The 16,254-nt window shown below is 41.1% G+C and overlaps 3 protein-coding genes across 7 annotated transcripts; 2 read left to right on the forward strand and 1 right to left on the reverse strand.

Annotated features, from left to right (window-relative positions):
* Nucleotides 1-578: 578 nt before the first annotated feature.
* On the forward strand, nucleotides 579-5,528 carry LOC112291932 (tRNA threonylcarbamoyladenosine dehydratase). 2 transcript variants are annotated; one of them, XR_002972556.3, is made up of 12 exons: nucleotides 579-890; nucleotides 1,242-1,327; nucleotides 1,481-1,580; nucleotides 1,791-1,938; nucleotides 2,165-2,377; nucleotides 2,807-2,941; nucleotides 3,061-3,195; nucleotides 3,482-3,697; nucleotides 3,808-3,932; nucleotides 4,266-4,323; nucleotides 4,514-4,815; nucleotides 5,211-5,528. XR_002972556.3 is itself a non-coding variant. In XM_024539949.3 (11 exons), exons 1-11 carry the CDS (start codon nucleotides 781-783, stop codon nucleotides 4,619-4,621), a joined length of 1,434 nt encoding a protein of 477 aa, XP_024395717.1. In that variant the 5' UTR covers nucleotides 579-780; the 3' UTR covers nucleotides 4,622-5,066. The 2 variants fall into 2 exon arrangements, 1 of the variants encoding a protein (XP_024395717.1); XM_024539949.3 differs by lacking the exon at nucleotides 5,211-5,528 and having other exon boundaries at nucleotides 4,514-5,066.
* Nucleotides 5,529-6,388: 860 nt separating this feature from the next.
* Nucleotides 6,389-8,336, forward strand: LOC112291933 (uncharacterized). The gene is made up of 3 exons (XM_024539951.3): nucleotides 6,389-6,788; nucleotides 7,525-7,743; nucleotides 8,000-8,336. Exons 1-3 carry the CDS (start codon nucleotides 6,614-6,616, stop codon nucleotides 8,134-8,136), a joined length of 531 nt encoding a protein of 176 aa, XP_024395719.1. The 5' UTR covers nucleotides 6,389-6,613; the 3' UTR covers nucleotides 8,137-8,336.
* Nucleotides 8,337-8,828: 492 nt separating this feature from the next.
* LOC112291931 (gamma-tubulin complex component 4) lies at nucleotides 8,829-15,303 on the reverse strand. 4 transcript variants are annotated; one of them, XM_024539947.3, is made up of 16 exons: nucleotides 14,757-15,303; nucleotides 14,150-14,414; nucleotides 13,830-13,966; nucleotides 13,534-13,632; nucleotides 13,209-13,299; nucleotides 12,628-12,888; nucleotides 12,435-12,515; nucleotides 12,001-12,084; nucleotides 11,640-11,726; nucleotides 11,318-11,373; nucleotides 11,048-11,221; nucleotides 10,454-10,652; nucleotides 10,172-10,260; nucleotides 9,820-9,973; nucleotides 9,361-9,483; nucleotides 8,829-9,231 (listed from the first exon to the last, which is right to left on the reverse strand). In XM_024539947.3, exons 1-16 carry the CDS (start codon nucleotides 14,975-14,977, stop codon nucleotides 9,172-9,174), a joined length of 2,181 nt encoding a protein of 726 aa, XP_024395715.1. In that variant the 5' UTR covers nucleotides 14,978-15,303; the 3' UTR covers nucleotides 8,829-9,171. The 4 variants fall into 4 exon arrangements, with proteins under 4 accessions (XP_024395715.1, XP_024395714.1, XP_073394818.1 ...); XM_024539946.3 differs by having other exon boundaries at nucleotides 12,435-12,548; nucleotides 14,757-15,249; XM_073538717.2 differs by lacking the exons at nucleotides 8,829-9,231; nucleotides 9,361-9,483 and having other exon boundaries at nucleotides 9,941-10,048; nucleotides 12,435-12,548; nucleotides 14,757-15,249.
* Between the last annotated feature and the right edge of the window lie 951 nt (nucleotides 15,304-16,254).

Consider the following 16,254-nt stretch of genomic DNA (forward strand, 5'->3'; position numbering starts at 1 on the left):
TGTCCATTGCAACATCCATTGGTATTGATAAAAAATGAAGTAACTTGTGGGTTAGGAAATTAGGTTTACCAATAATATCAGAATGTGTTGTCAATGAGATATGTTCATTGCTAAAATTGAAACTTGGATGTCTGATAATTGTTGTGAAGATGTTAGCCTTGAAGACATAATAGGAATGATGATGTTAGCCTTGAAGACATAATAGGAATGATGATGTTAGCCTTGGAGACATAATAGGAATGATGATGTTAGCCTTGAAGACATAATAGGAATGATGATGTTAGCCTTGAAGACATAATAGGAATGATGACGTTAGCCTTGAAGACATAATAGGAATGATGATGTTAGCCTTGAAGACATAATAGGAATGATGATGTTAGCCTTGAAGACATAATAGGAATGATGATGTTAGCCTTGAAGACATAATAGGAATGATGATGTTAGCGTCTAGTGACACGGTTGTAGGTACTGGACCGGAAGACGCGGTCTGGGGGATGGTTCTTGGTCATGGGTACGGTGGTCATCACAGGGCCCCTATGCCGGGTTCGTCGGGCTCGTCCGAAGTGCTAGAGCCCAGCGGTAAACGCAGCATCCTGAGAAACAACAAAGCAAGAGGTTTTTGTGACGATGGTCGATGTTTGTGTAGGTGAACGGGGATAGTCGACCATCGCATGTTGACGTGTTCTTTGAGGCAGGGGGGCATGTAATGGCCTTTTTTGTAATCTTGCGGCGGCTCCACAGATCCTAACATTGTAGTGGCTCTGGAAGACGAGCGAAACAATGGTTTCCTCTTCTACTACCTCATTGCTGGTGCTGGGAGCGGGAGCATTGGTAGGGTCTGCTCTCACTCTCGCCCTCATCTCTTGGCGTACTTCCAAGACCAGCAACAGGTACCGCCCTTCTGATTAGCAACCTGCTCATGTAATGTATCGGTGGCAAGGTGATCACCGCCTAGGAAATGTATCCCTGATGTGATCGTCGCCATGGCCTGAATTTGCTCCTGCGAGGTGTACCGGCTTTCTCGTTTCCCAGAGCAGTAACAGATTTTGTGAGCGCGCTCGATTGGTCTCCTCGCTCCAGCCCGTGTCAAGTCACTCATCACCAAAACTTTAGAAGTCATGGAGTTAAAATTGTTTCTCCGGCGCCTACGTTGGCCTTGTAGTGTCGCTTTGGTACGTGAAGATGACTGTAAGGGATGTCTTGTACAGAATGTGTGGCTAATGGACTGTGTTGTATCGCAGGAGACAATTGGCAATTCCGTCTTTAGTCAAGAATCCTACGTATGAGCCATTCGTAGATACCAGCAAAAACGCGAACGGTGTAATTGGTATGTCCGTCGAGCATTCCTGGGCTTTGAATCGGTGCTTAGCAGCAAGTTATCTGGATTGACACGAATCATAGTTTTCAAGCAGTTGTTGTGAGGGAACGTGATAGCCATTGTTTACTTAAACCCTAAACCTTTACCGTGTATCTTGTGCAGAGACTACTTACGATACACTGTCGTCATTGCCAAAACTGAGTAATAATCTTCCAGTTGAAGATTTCTTGCGTGATGAGATAGTCAATGAGCAATTCACCAGGTATTAACGGAACTTCATGGTGCCTCACTGCACTTGCAAACTTCATTCCTCGCTCGTTGTATCCAGTAGCACCTAGAACATGGCATTCGGTTTACGCTCTTATTTTGGTGTCTTAGTCTAAGGTTCATAGTTCTCCCCTATAGAGTCGAACTTTCTTACTTCTGCACGGTTTCTTTGCGATGATCATGCAAATTAGGTTATCTGCTGCAGGAATGTGCAGTTTTTTGGGGATGCAGGTCAATTGAAGGTGCACCGTGCTTTCGTAGTAGTGGTGGGGCTTGGTGGCGTAGGCAGTCATGCAGCCGCTATGTTACTACGCTCTGGAGTAGGCAAGTTACGATTGATTGATTTTGATCAGGTCTGTTTCACGAGGCGGATGTCCTTCTAAGTGGATTGCACTCAACTTGTGCCGCTGCATTGATGCTGCTTACCTTGATTTGAATGTATGCTACCCCCGGCTTACCAGTCTTGGGTTGTTATTGCTAGATGTCGATGCTTTTGTGTGTGCTCATTTGGCATATTATATGTAAAAAATTGCATTACATACGAATCTGCGTAGTTGACTGACCCAGCTTGGTTTCCAGGTCTCACTCTCATCATTGAATCGTCATGCGGTCGCTACGCGGGCAGATGTTGGCATGTCAAAAGCTGTGTGCTTGCAAAATCACTTCCAACGAATTTTTCCGGAGTGTCAAGTTGAGGCACGGGTGCAAATGTATGACGCTTCCGCCCAAGACGAGCTTCTTTCTGGCTCCCCTGACTATGTCCTTGATTGCATTGACAACATTGACACAAAGGTTATCACACCCATCTCACTTGCCTCTGTAATGGAAGTATGTTAACAATTAAGTTGGTGCGTTTGATGTCTAGAAACTTGTGTGTGACACTTACCACTGGATACTGGGATAGTAAACAACCTTGTTCATAACTTACATCAACAGTCAGAGTAGTTAGCGGGTCTCTTTAATTCCTTGTTTTAACTGAATGATATGTTCCCCTTTCCAGCAGCTTGTGATCTATTATATTCACCCTAGGCTTCACAAGTGGTCTTAAAACATGTAGATTTCATGATCTCCACTTCGTAGTTCGAGAAGATGGTAGCTTTCTGATATTATTTGGTTGCTAGCATTCAAACTAATTTATTGTGATCTCAGTATCTCGATTGCTGTCAGGATGTGTAGCTCGGTAGCTTCTTTACGGAAAGCTGTCTTTGTTTATGTGTATAGGTCGCCCTTTTGGCAGCTTGTGTGAAGAAGGGTCTGAAAGTTTTGTCAGCAACAGGAGCTGGCGCTCGTTTGGATCCTACTCGTATTCGCATTGCAGACTTAAAGGAGTCGTCAAATGATCCTCTATCTCGATCCGTAAGTTTCTTTTCAAAGGCCGTGCAAATCAGAGCAAGTGATCTGGAAGCCAGTGCTGGTTGTGCTCTTTAAAAGAGCTAGGATTGTAAGAATACTGAAAACGACGTTGAATGTGGCAGGTAAGACATCGCTTAAGAAGAGAGCATGACATTCATGGAGGAATTCCAGTTGTTTTCTCTTTGGAGAAACCCAAAATGAAGTTGCTACCTTTCAAGAGTCCTAACGAAGACGACGCTCGGCCTGAGGATTATCAGGTTCTACCTCTGCAACTTGAAACCGTGAACTAGATTAGATGAGAAAATTACACCTTCACGGTGCCTTTTCATTCTGCAGAAGACGCCGATACTCGGATTTAGAGTATTTTGCTGATTGAATACCTGTAATAGCGCTATCAGGGTTTGGGCTTTTGCAAATTGTCTTTTGCAAGTGGCGAGCTTGCCTTGGCCACATATGGACCTACTCTTTCTTCAGAGTGATATCTGTTCCTTTTTGCATTTTTGAACTGAGGCGATGAACTGTGCGAACGTTCACTTGGTACAGGTTGTTCCGGGGTTCAGGGTGCGCATCATCCCAGTAATGGGTACCATCCCAGCAATATTCGGTCAAATAATGGCTACATATGTGGTCACTCAACTTGCAGGCATGCCTGTACAGACTGAGCCTGTCGTAAACCTGGATGTGGAGCACTATGGATTACTTCACCAGCGGCTGATTGAGCGGGAAGAGCTTCAATTTGGCTCTGCCGATGCCGTTGAGGTATTTCGTCGGACAATATATCCTTCCTTGAGTGTTAAATGCCTCAGGTTGATTGACCAGCTTTTGGCAGTGCCTTTTAATGCTGTGGCAATAATGCTTGTGTCATGTAGGTGGATAAAGAGGAAGTCGCATATGTAGTTCGAGAACTTTGGCGGGGCCGTAGTGCTAGAGATCAAGATTCTACCAATGTGGGTAGAGGCATGTGGCGCTCTATAAACAACCTTACTCTTACCAGGTAAGGGAACCTTGCTCATGAGTAAGTGTTGAATGGTGGTCATATATCATATTCTTAAGCGTTGTTGTTGTTGGCTGGTTCCGTATTTTAAGAGATTGTTTTTGTTCCACATTCTGAATCTCTTTACATTTTAGTGCGCTTAGTATGGATTTGTTTAAGATAGCACAATCAAGCAGATAAAGATAGGAATATCGAAGTTCCTCGTAAACCTCTCGTCGTAATAATATGATTTTGCTGATTACTCACAAAACTTTATGTTCTCTTGGTGCTTTGCTATTTCTGATCCTTCAGCTGATTGATGTAATATCTGAAATGTATTGTTGGGTTTATCAGATGGGATCAAACACGGCCACCTAGTATTGACAACCTGGTGTTATTAACCTTTGACGAGGTTTGTGGTCCTTCCCATTATCTACATGATTCTTTGCAAATAGTTACTTATCATGCAAACTGGCATCCATTCATATAATCTATATATTTTTTTTTAATTTTATTGTCTTATTTTGTTTTATCATGTAGGAACTGATTCGATTTTCAACACAGTCTTTAATCGCCTCTTGTACACAACTTCTGTTTTGCAGGCGGAAGCTCATGAAGCAACGACTTTAGAAGATTTAGCCTTCGATGAATGGGAATATTATTCTATGGTTGAATCTGTATTAGCTCGTGCAGTAAGAGATTTAAGTTAATTATGTTCTCAGTTGGTTGGCACTCAGAGTTGCACGACTGAAACTAGCATGACTTTCTAGATCGTAGTTAAGCGCTCCCCTTTGAACAACAGCTTGCAGTTTCCGCCCGTTCTCAACCACGGACTTTGGCACTCACTGGAACGAGCTACGTGAAAGTCCCGATAATCATTGAGAGCTGAAGCAGCCATTCTGAGGTGGTGTAAGCTGATCTATATCTTCGTAGGGGCTATCAAGGGTGGATGATGAATGCCTGAGAAAATCCAGAGTTGTGACCAGCTTTATCCCTAGTTCTTTGAAGTGTTTTGGATCCTTATCTTTGGCTAGGAGAAGTATTCTTTTGATCCTATGGTTTTCTCCAAATTGAGGTTCATAGAAACTCGTTCTATTAGCGAGTTTCTATGATCTCTTCAAATTGAGACGGACTCCAAGGAGCTTTCACACCCTACATTTCCAGTATCTTATTTCTTTCTGCATTTTCTCTTGTTCCTGGTTTAGTCTATGTGATATCTATTACTGATCAACACACTGGCGATATCATGTTGTATTCCATCAATGTACAGAACTGATTCGTAAAGCCTTTGTTTTGCAGATTTATCAAGTCTTACGTGACCTTGCAGTCCTCTGTACCTGCTGAGAAACTTTAATTTAAGCTGCTCTTGGGACTATACAATGGATGCGTAGGTCTTTGGTATTTAAGGAACATAGGAACCATTTGTTTTGACAACCTTAAAGCACCTTGACGCGTTACAGGTCTCATAATCTTGTAATGGACCATAAGTAAGCAGGAGAAACCTACAGATAAAGTCTATCAGTCATGTACATAAAAGCTCAACACCAGCTGGTCTGATGCAATTTGGTGCCTTGTTTGTTATTTTTGTTCCAAATCACTCCTTTTTCTTTCTTTTCACTTCCAGGAGAAATTTGCAAGAATAGGAATTGCGTAAGCCTTGGCTTGTCATTTGTGACGTGGTTAGGGGCTCTCCTCTTTGTTGTCGTTGTTATGATGGTATTGCCTCAACAGTTCATTAACCCTTAGCATCTTTATTTATCCTTATTCAACTTAGAAACGTATCCCAAAACCATATTTAATTCAAGCTGTTGAGATTTATGGTCTTGTGGGGTTCATATGTGAGCTGTAGTGCTTACTTTCTACTTCATTACTTAGGAAAGGAAAGAAAGGTGGAAGAACGTTCACAAATCACTCTGAATGTTCGTAACGGAGTTAAGGGTCAAACAAGGGCCTTAGCCTCTGTTTTATTCGGAGTTAAATGATGAAATTGTTCTATTTGAAAAACCGTTACTGTAACTTCCGAAGGTGTTTCTCTAAGCAATAAACCCTAACTGTGGTGGTCCATTCTGCGACTAAAGGACGTTGAACTTGGAAGCCCTAATCCCCAATACTCGGGACCCTACGCTAAGAGGTGAAGTTTTTTCTGCCAAGGTGAAGGCGTTGCACCTGGAAGAAGAGTGGGACCACTACTATGGAGTAGTTCCAGAAAGCTCTACTGGCATTGGTTTACTGACCTCCACTCATGGAAATTGCGGAGGACAAACATCGGTTTGGACGCAAACTCGAAAGGTGACGAGGATATTTTAGAAAGGGCGTGCCATGTCAATACTCCCCTCTTATCATGAAGTCGAAAAGTAACCAGGAAATTGAGTGAGACACGGTACCTGAGGAGGGAGGCAACTTGGTCTGAAGCCGCGATTGGTCTACGTCGGGAGATGGAGTACAAGCAGCGCGTGGGTTCGCATGCACTCGTGTGCTAGCTTGTGCTGCTCTACTCTCCGCACTTCCAACGCAATTCAGTTCTCTTCATCATCTATCCCCGCCTGCACAACCCTACCAATTGCGCATACTCGAGCTTATTGTTGCGGAGGCCGGAAGGTCGAGCTTATTGTTGCGGAGGCCGGAAGGGGAAATTTAAGTGGGAACAACCAATTGAAGTCTGAAGGTTGTGGGTTGTGAGTTTTGTGGTCGAGTTGGAGAGGATGGCAGCTATCGCGCAAACGATGGCGACCACGTGGGTTTCGCATACCACAGTCAGGGTGGTGCCGTTAAGGGTTGCCTCAAGTGGGGTGAGCTCTGTCTCCTCGTTACCAGCGGCTATGAGGATCTCTCACAAGGGGAGAAGTAACGCGATAGTTGTGCGGGCTTCAGATTCTGGTTAGTTTCCTGCAGATTTTACATTGTGTTAGTCTTGTGAGGATACGGGTTCCGCTTGTATGGGTTCAGTGGTCTGCGAAGTATGATCTCGCAGTGATTCAAAGACGTTGTAGGGGCTCAATACCCAGTTTTATTTCAGGTGACGATTAGTTCAGGAAACTACAGAAGAAGGGTAAGGACCATTTGGGTTGTAGACCTACAACATCGTAAGGAGTTTGTGCGGAGACGTGAGTTACTCAAAAGCATTTTCTTGCATACAAAAACTGTCATATGTGCCAGAAATATGCATGCAAGCACCATATTTTGAGATTAATATCCTGCAGTCCTGTAACTGATACGGTTTTGTGTTTGATCTTTTTGGTCAAGAAAGTGAGTGAATAAATTCATACGTATTGGTAAATGACGGGGGTGCTATTCAGTGTGATCCTTGGTCATCGCCGGTTTTTTTCAGTGTTGATAGAACCTGGGAGAATACAGACTTGAGATGACGATAAGTTAGGGTTGTGTGCTAGTTTTAATTCTAGCGTTTTGCAGATGAGGTTTTCTGGATACGTAATTTACGACATTGTGACTGGAATTCATGAATCTTTGCTTGTGCTGCGAATCTTTATTCTGTCCACGTACTTTCTCTGGTCATTTTAATTGTTCGGCAGCCGCACAATTTTTTTTTAACTTAAATTTGTGCTTCGAAGTGCATATTAAAGTGTCATTCCCTCACTTTTGCATGGTTTGGCAGCAACTGCATCACCGTCTAGTGCAGCTCCTGCCATCATGCTCACAGAGAAAGCACTGAGTCACTTGATGAAATTAAAGGCCAGTCAGGACAAGGAATTATGTCTGCGTGTTGGAGTTCGGCAGGGCGGTTGTTCCGGCATGTCATATGTGATGGATTTTGAAGAGTCCTCCAACCTTAGACCTGATGATTCGATCATCGACTACGATGGTTTTAAAATGGGTGGGTTCAAAACTCTCAACGGACTGGGCGTCTCTTTTTGCATCTAGTCTCAGTTACTCCTAACGCTCCTGAGTTTTCTTCTGAAAGTATTGATTTGAACTACATTCGCTTCGTGAACAGAGATGTGAAGCTTTCTTAAGCACATCAAAAGTATTATGTTCCAATTTCTTTTCTATTTATGGTTAAGAGAACTATCATTTATTTCTAAAATCATATCTGTGAGAGTATTGTTCTGACATCTTGCTGAACTTGGCAGTGTGCGACCCCAAAAGTCTATTGTTCTTGTTTGGGATGCAGTTGGACTACAGCGATGCTCTGATCGGAGGAGGCTTCTCTTTCAGCAATCCAAACGCCTCTTCTACCTGCGGCTGTGGAAAATCGTTCGCTGCTTAGATTACTGCAAACGAACATTTCATTAAAAATTAGGTTGTGCATCCCTGTGAAAGCATTTTTATTAGATTAATGGGAATGCAGATCTATGAAGTGTAATGCATAGTGCATAACCTGCTCTACAGTGTATTAACAGTTGCACTGTGAATATCCTCCATGTACTATATCGGATATGTAAATGATGTTTTCATTTAGTGGTGTAATCATACTTTTTATAGTCGTCACATTCAGCTGGATGCTTTTCTTATTTTAATTTGGACAAACCAGGATGGATAGGTTACTACAGTCAGACATTGAGGTCTGGGTGTTTCTCTGCCAGACAATGTGAACTTGTGTCAAGGATCTGGTGTGCATGTGCTTTGTCCTGAATGAGTCAAAATTCAGTATGGAGGTGGTTGATGTGAATGGAGGAGAGGTTGTCTTTCCATTGGTTTCTGACGGTTTCGTGTCTAGCAATAGTAGCGTCTATGCTCATGAACTTAAAGCAGTTTTTGATATAAAAACCCCTACGCAACTTGCACGCAAAATTGTTTCAGAATATACTTTTCAAAGGATGAAAGAGCACGGTTGAACATAATTAACTCATATTTCTAAAAGTGGCAATAGTCTTTACGCATTCTTGGCCTTCTCTGGAAAATGAATTAACAGTTCATACAAGCAACCTAGAACATGATCTTTCTCCAGGCAAAGTAATCTAACGAACTAGTAAATAAAAATTTAGTTCATTCATGTGAGAATTCAGCAAGTAATGATTGTGTCTTGGACGGTTTACAATCAATGTTTGCACAAGAATTGCGTGTCCAAGGACATCGTATCCAGATGATTAACCTTCTATTACTTGCATGATACAAGTTTCAAGATATAATTCACTGAAACTATCACCCTTAATCTGATTGTCAATATACAGGAGGCATGTACAAGTGCATTTACCGTAAAACATCTGTGTGCAAGTGAGCTTTGATCTATTAGAAATCCTGTGCAGCGTGCTATACTTGTAGACAAATTATAGCTTAAGATCTAGATAAATATGAAATGCAATTAGTGGGTAAATGCGCCGCCTCGAGGTCGACCCATATTTAAAGCCCCTCTCGCAGTGACCTGCAAGAAAATAGGAGTAAAAATTAAGACGCTGCTATCAGATTCTCAGAGCATGGAACATCTCTTTCAAATACCTTCAGTCAGCACATCTTTACAAAATGAAGTAGTTTCATCAAAGCATCCAATTACCTCGAAAAAAGAGTTATAATTCAAGCGTAGAAGAAATTGACGCAGGAAGGGCGCACGTTGGCTTCCAGCCAATTTAGTACTTCTCAGTATGGTGTACAGTGAATTTGACTTTTTATTGAACTCCTGCAGGTGCATGTAACACACACATGATGAGTATGGCCAAAATAGATTATGCATGACCCACGTCATAGCTATTTTCATCTGAGAGAAAGCAAACTCAAGTTGACAAAATGGTATTAATCGCCACTAGGTTTCGTAAACCACCGTCTAACCTGAGGTTTCAGGATCTACAAGAAGGTGTTTTCAACTCTCATTATGCATTGTGAAACCTCTTCATAGCATTGCAAGTATGAGGTTGTTGTAACCAAACATCTGCAGATTTCTATTTTTAAAATCACCGTAAACACCTCTCACAGCAACCACTAAAATTCAGTAAAAGTAGTCTTTCATAAGTCGAACCTCAGTAATTCGTTCCAGCTCAGCAAAGTTAGGTGTTTCATCTTCCTGCTCAATCACATGACAGAGTTCGAGGCACAAATTTATTATGCTGTCCAGAATACGGGAAACAGACCCTATGTCCAAAAATGATTGAGATATGAGAGCTGCCAGGTACCTGCAAATAGAAATCAGTTCCCATTAGTGCATCATTATCCCTTGGTAAATCGAGATAGAGAAAACATCTTTTACCCTGTGATCACAACCAGAAGAAAGCATGTATTTGTAGTGAATCAGTTGAGGTATGATTTATTGATTGCCCTTAAATTTGAAAGTACGCCATAAATAATGCATTGGGCTTGCTCAAGCTACGTACTCTTGGTGGAACCGAGCAAGCTCAGTGAAGTCCTTGGATGCTTCAACCCGTTCTTGTAGAAGATTCCATTGTGATTCAATAACATCAACCTATCAAAAAGACAATGCATTGTCAACTAATCAGCGCAACTTAACATGGTATACTACCTTGTACAGTACAAAACATGGAGTCAAATAATCTCGTCCTGCTCTCTGCAATTACAAATATATCGAAGAGTGATGATCTAGGTCTCCCAACAAGTTAAGATGGCAGAGCCAAAGTTATGAGATGGGAAAATGGTACCTGAATATAAAATTGAAGATTGGTGATTAGATAGGTCATGTGTTGCCGGACACGCCACATAGGCATGCGTTGCTGACGGCTATCCCTGCGCTTATTAGCAGTGTCATCGCGGTCCTGCTGCATAGCCTGGGCCCATGATTTCTCCAATTCCAATTGTATTCTCTTCAGCCTCAGCAAGTACTGAAAGACTTTGGTGTACCTACAAATAGTTGGCTTAATCACTATAAATCAAATAGCTATACAAAAACTAAAATAAATTGTAAACAAAGGCTCTCATTTAGTCCTTGTGAATGTCATGGATCTAATCCGACACCTCCACGCTGCCCATGGTGAAAGAAGTTGTTCAACTTCCAATTTCACTTGCTTGGTCATCAATAATTTACACTAACTTGGATGGAATCAAATATAACTGCCGACACTCACAAACAAAAACTTCTCCAAGAAACAGGCCCTAAAATTAGGGGCAAGTTGGGCTTGAAAAGAAACATACGCACAATTTAAAAAAGATTAAAAGGAAGTGCCCGAGATCTAAGGACACATTTGAGCTTAAGAACAAACAAAAAAGAAGACTGATAGTGAGTTTCATGAACCCACTTTGATAGTACGTCTTTGGTGAAGAGCAGTTGGAGAGGCCAGTTAATGCTGTACTCAAGGGCTAAACCATCCCAGCCATCGTAGGGCACGCTCTCTCCAAATCCTGGACCGTCTGTAACAGGTCTCGTTCGTTTTGCATCTGAGTCGCTACTCCCTGAAGCAGGATTTGGCATCCTAAACAACAGCAACAAAAACAACAGATCATGACAATCTACTTATTCTTCATCTTTATGAAATAGGTTTTTGAAGTCGCAGTAGAAGATTTTGTACCTCAAAGAGACTCGGTTGAAATACTTATCATCATCTCCAATAGTTTTTAATGCTGCCTATTTGAGCCGGAAAAGTAGTCGTCAGTATCAATGTACTAAATACACATAGCTGTGATCAAGCTTCCAAAGTTAAGAGAATATTTGATAGTCCCACAAACTTTATCCCTGATGAGAAGATCTATGCAACATTCTATTTTTTCCGTCCATGGTCCTCAGCTACAATACTGTACTCCTTATGCCTAATAACTTAAGAAGCCAACAGGATGGCAAGAGAAAGCAATCAGAAGCAGTAATTGCTGCAAAAGATCGACAAGGTCAATCACCTGTTGAAAAGGAACTTTCAAGTCTGCCTCGGCAGTAGATAGCCGTGGTGGACTGCGCATTATACTGCGGCTTTCTTCCAAGAAACACTACAGCATATAACAACAGCCGATGTAAGTAAATTTAACATGTGCAAAATGCATTACAATAACAACCAGGACAATGCAAGATCTCGAAACCCTGACTAAGTTTAAGTGTTAAGGGGTGACACTCATACCATAACAATGGACAGACTGAGATATGAGGGAATGATAAGTCTAAAGAATGCCAGAAAATGGTAGAAAGAAAAGGAACGCCAGAGAACAACGAACCCACATTACACACTTCACAAACCCAGCTATTGAGGATGTATTTAAAACTTGCCTGAAAGAAGTCACCTTTAGCCAAAAGGAAGTAATCCTTCAGGGCCTTCAGGTGCCCAATGAGGTCTGCATGAACCACCACCAACTGCAAGATACAGAATATCACAAGATCTTACTAGCAAACAACCAGATCAAAACACATTCTAAGAATACGTATGAATAGAACTGTCATTATACAAATAAAAATCATTATCAGCAAATGTTGTGTACCAACATGAAACTGTCATAGCACTACTGTGGGTGTTCTATTTTCTCCGTCTCACTTTATGGTATATGTTGTATAAAGTTGATACAAAGTCTTCTCCTCGTCCGAATAACCCATTGAGTACACAGTGAAAACTCATTGACATCAACCTCTCTTTTCAATAGTCAAAAAACATTCTACCCTTCCAGTTTATACATGCCATCAGAAACAGCCATCAAGACTGTATTTACCTTCCATAGATGAATTGCTGCTACAGACCGAATAGAATCAACTGCTCGCTCGAATGTGAGTTTATGAAAGTCTGGGGCTTTCTGTACCAAAAACGACAGCCAATCAACCAGCCCCTAAAACATGACTGGAAATAGATGCACAAATACTTGAAGAGCAGTTAAGACGTGAAAACATGTCGTATGAAGGTGTAACCTTAAGATCTCGTAGCATAGAAGCAATACTATCAGCTTCCGCAGGAGGCAGAAGTTCAGGGCCTTGATAACCACCAATCGGAGGCACAGAATATTTTGCAGTAGAATCATCTGCTCGATTGAAACCTTTTGAGGAACCTCGCTGAGATCCTGAAACCTGACTCTTAAACGTCAAACTCGGATTCCGTAAAACACGTAGAGCTTTACCGACAAAGAGGATAGACTCAGCCACCTGCAGAGAGATGTACTCCGGTAACATCTCCTGCAACAAATTCACCAAAGATGTCAGCAGAGGACAGCAACTACACGCCAATGAAGATTTATAAAGAAAATGTGACTCCAAAATATACTTGTAACAAGGCAAAGAGATCACTGAATCAGACATAATGCATTTCGAGAGAATTTTCCATATGACATGGCACCAGATTATAAAGCTCGCTCCATCTAAGCTTCTAGAAAAAATTGACAATAAGATCTAAAAGGTGAGATAATCATACAAATACCTCAGACTGAATACAAGTTTCACGATACCGAAGGACAACATACAAAATTTGACATTACTGAAAAGAGAAAGATCCAGACCAGGTTTACACAAAAGCCGGAGTGCCAATCTGCCAAGCGAGCTTCCTCTATTGCTTGGTCTGCATCAACCAAGCCTTCTGCAGGTTGCTGTCTGCGCAGAGCACATTCTTTGTCAAAACAATCCTTGTCTCAGCTCTCAACCACACGAGTGTGCGAGAGAGCAGACTTGCTGATTAGAAAACAACTAACAAGTGAAGTATCCTAGAATATAAGATTGGGAGGTGAATCATGGTCCATCATGTATTGAACAGATGTGATAAACAAAATACCACACGCACGCCCACTGTGACCCTGAGATAAAGTCAGATTGAACACAAACACAAACCTTCTCACGAAGAACTCCTGATGTTGATCTTGAAGTAAACCATAAACCATCCACGTTGATAGCTGTCGATACATCACTTGATGTCCATGCCACAGAAGCCTACAGTTCATTCAGCCACCCAAAGCTACTTGAATATAAGGTATCGAGAAACTATTGATCAGCAAGCTAGAACAGCAGACTTTAATATTGAATCTACCGACGGTAGGTTGTACCATAACGCCCTGAACACTGCTTCAATCAAGCATACGGGAGACTGTAAATTCTGCAAGACGCTGTAACGCGCAAAGTATACAGACCGTTGCATGCAAGCTTGCAGCTCCGGAATACCACAATGACATTTAGCATGTAGCAGATTCAGCAGCCGCCCTCCCCGTAGCTGCTCCCGCTCCACCTCACGAATAAGTGCGTACAATGGTGCTAGCAGCACTTCGAACTGCCACATAATTCGTAGAGATTGTTACAAAAGCATACCCTGGTCCATAACTATGTTTAAATAGTAAATGAACTGAGAAATTGATTGACTAGATCAATGCTCGAAATGTTCAACAAACCCGAGTAATGGTTATGGTTCACTTCAGTAGTGCACTGCGCCGTTAAAGACAGCCATATTACAAACCTGATGAAGGCCTTGCGTGACAGCAGCAAGCACCGGCACTGGATCAGCCATAAGAGTTTGCTCTACTTGAAGAACAGCGGATCTGTAAACAGCCAGCACTTCCGCAATACCATTTGCAAGAGCTCTACAATACACGCTTTGTTGCACAAGTGGCAAGCCTGGTTGCTGCTTCAGATTTATCCAACTTAGGTTCCGGCATTTCCCACAGAAATTGTCTAGCTCCTTGTAGTAAAAACCCAGGTGAAGAAGTTGATCCAATACTTGCCTGCTTCGTCCACAAAGCTTGTTTGTTACAATACATTACAAACCCTACGTGGAGATAGAAACGCAGAGAAGGTCTGAGCGCATGTAACATAAGCTTTAGTAAAGCTATCACATGGAAGATTCAGCAGCAATTCCCAATGAAGTCCAGGAAATCCCATAATTTGAATATTCAAGCAATGAGTTCACTTCTTCATCTCAGATCGTCTTAAAACGCACACTTCCAACATCAGAGAAAGCTACAGTATCATCATGCCAGCAACACCCATCAATTCTCTAACATTGCAAAAAACGAATGCACTTCAAAGATTGATCACCCAGAATTACTAAAGGACCCCATTCTTACTTCTCCGAATCCTTGAGGAAGCTAATGTCAGAAGCGACGCGGAACGTGCACTCATCGGCAATGGTCTCCGAGGCATCCGACTCCTTCTCTCCACCATTCTCACCGCTGCCGGACCGCTTCACTTTCGGCGTGCAAAGACCAAGAGCAACTGTCTTCTCCTTAACATCCATGAAAACATCTCCGGTACATCCCACCAGCGCCAGCAACAGCTCGTGCAACATCGCGCAACTCTTTGCTACACCCCGGGCAACAACAACAACAACCTCACGACGAGCTTTATTCTTCCAGCGTCATCGCCACATCACAAAAACCCACAGAGCTTTAGGGTTTTAGGGTTTAGCGAAGATCTGAATGCCAGGCACAGACAGGGTTGATACGATGGACCCAATTGTATGAGGATATCATGGAATGGGCAGAAAATGCGGTGATTGAAATCACTGCAAATTTGGAGCTTGCATCGATCGTCGTCTACCTCGGCAAACTGCAAGTGTACGGGTTTAGAGTGTTTTCGGAGGGGGACTCACTGAAGAAGTGGCACCTATTTCCGTTCCAAAGAGATACAGGATTTGAACATTTGAACATTTTCAGCCGAAATGTGATTCGCAAAAAGGTGAAGAGAGCCGAACCTTTGGTGCTCACGAAAATCTCTTGGAATAGAACTATTTAAGTTGGTATTTTGAATCCCAATTGATGGGTTCTTATACACAATTTAGTCCTTCTAAATTACAAAAGAGAGTATATGCGTGTATATATATAAAGAGAGAAAGGAGCTTGAAGTTTGTCCCACTAACATATGAAGCCAATAACTAGTTCAAACATATTATATGTATATATATATATATATATATATAGAAAACAATTGTTGGATTTTAAATTATTGTATTGAGTTTGCTATTTTTATTTACTAAAATAATTAAATACTATAGGCGGATATTTTTATGGGAAATATTCATTAATCTGAAGCTAAATTTATACAATTTTGAAATTCTCATTTGATAAACTATAAAATGTTGACATAAAAATTCTATATTATGATTTATTATTGAGCATCAAATACATTTTCAGAATTAGTTTTTTTATGCAAAATTGTAAGTAAATAAATAAATATAAAATGTATTTGCATGTATAATCAATAGGTTTGTTTTTGCTAATTTAACAACTTGTTAAGCTTCAAAATAAAGTTAAGAAATTTGTTCTTCTAATATTGTACATAGAAAGGACTTAAATTGTATACTTTAAATGTACATTTTTTTAAAAATAAAATAGAGATGATTGTGAATATTTCCAAATATGTACAAAAATAAATTATATAGTATACATAAAATTAAGTCATCCAAAACTATATTGTCAAGATAAATATAGGAAATAATCATCATAAAAATAAAAATAAAAATAATATATATATATATATACTTAGAACTAAGAATATTCATTTTTTAATTTTATAACATATATATATATATATATATATATATATATATATATAATGGAAGTAGAT

Source organism: Physcomitrium patens, chromosome 14 (assembly GCF_059467195.1).
Source record: "Physcomitrium patens ecotype Gransden chromosome 14, ASM5946719v1, whole genome shotgun sequence".
Taxonomy (NCBI): domain Eukaryota; kingdom Viridiplantae; phylum Streptophyta; class Bryopsida; order Funariales; family Funariaceae; genus Physcomitrium; species Physcomitrium patens.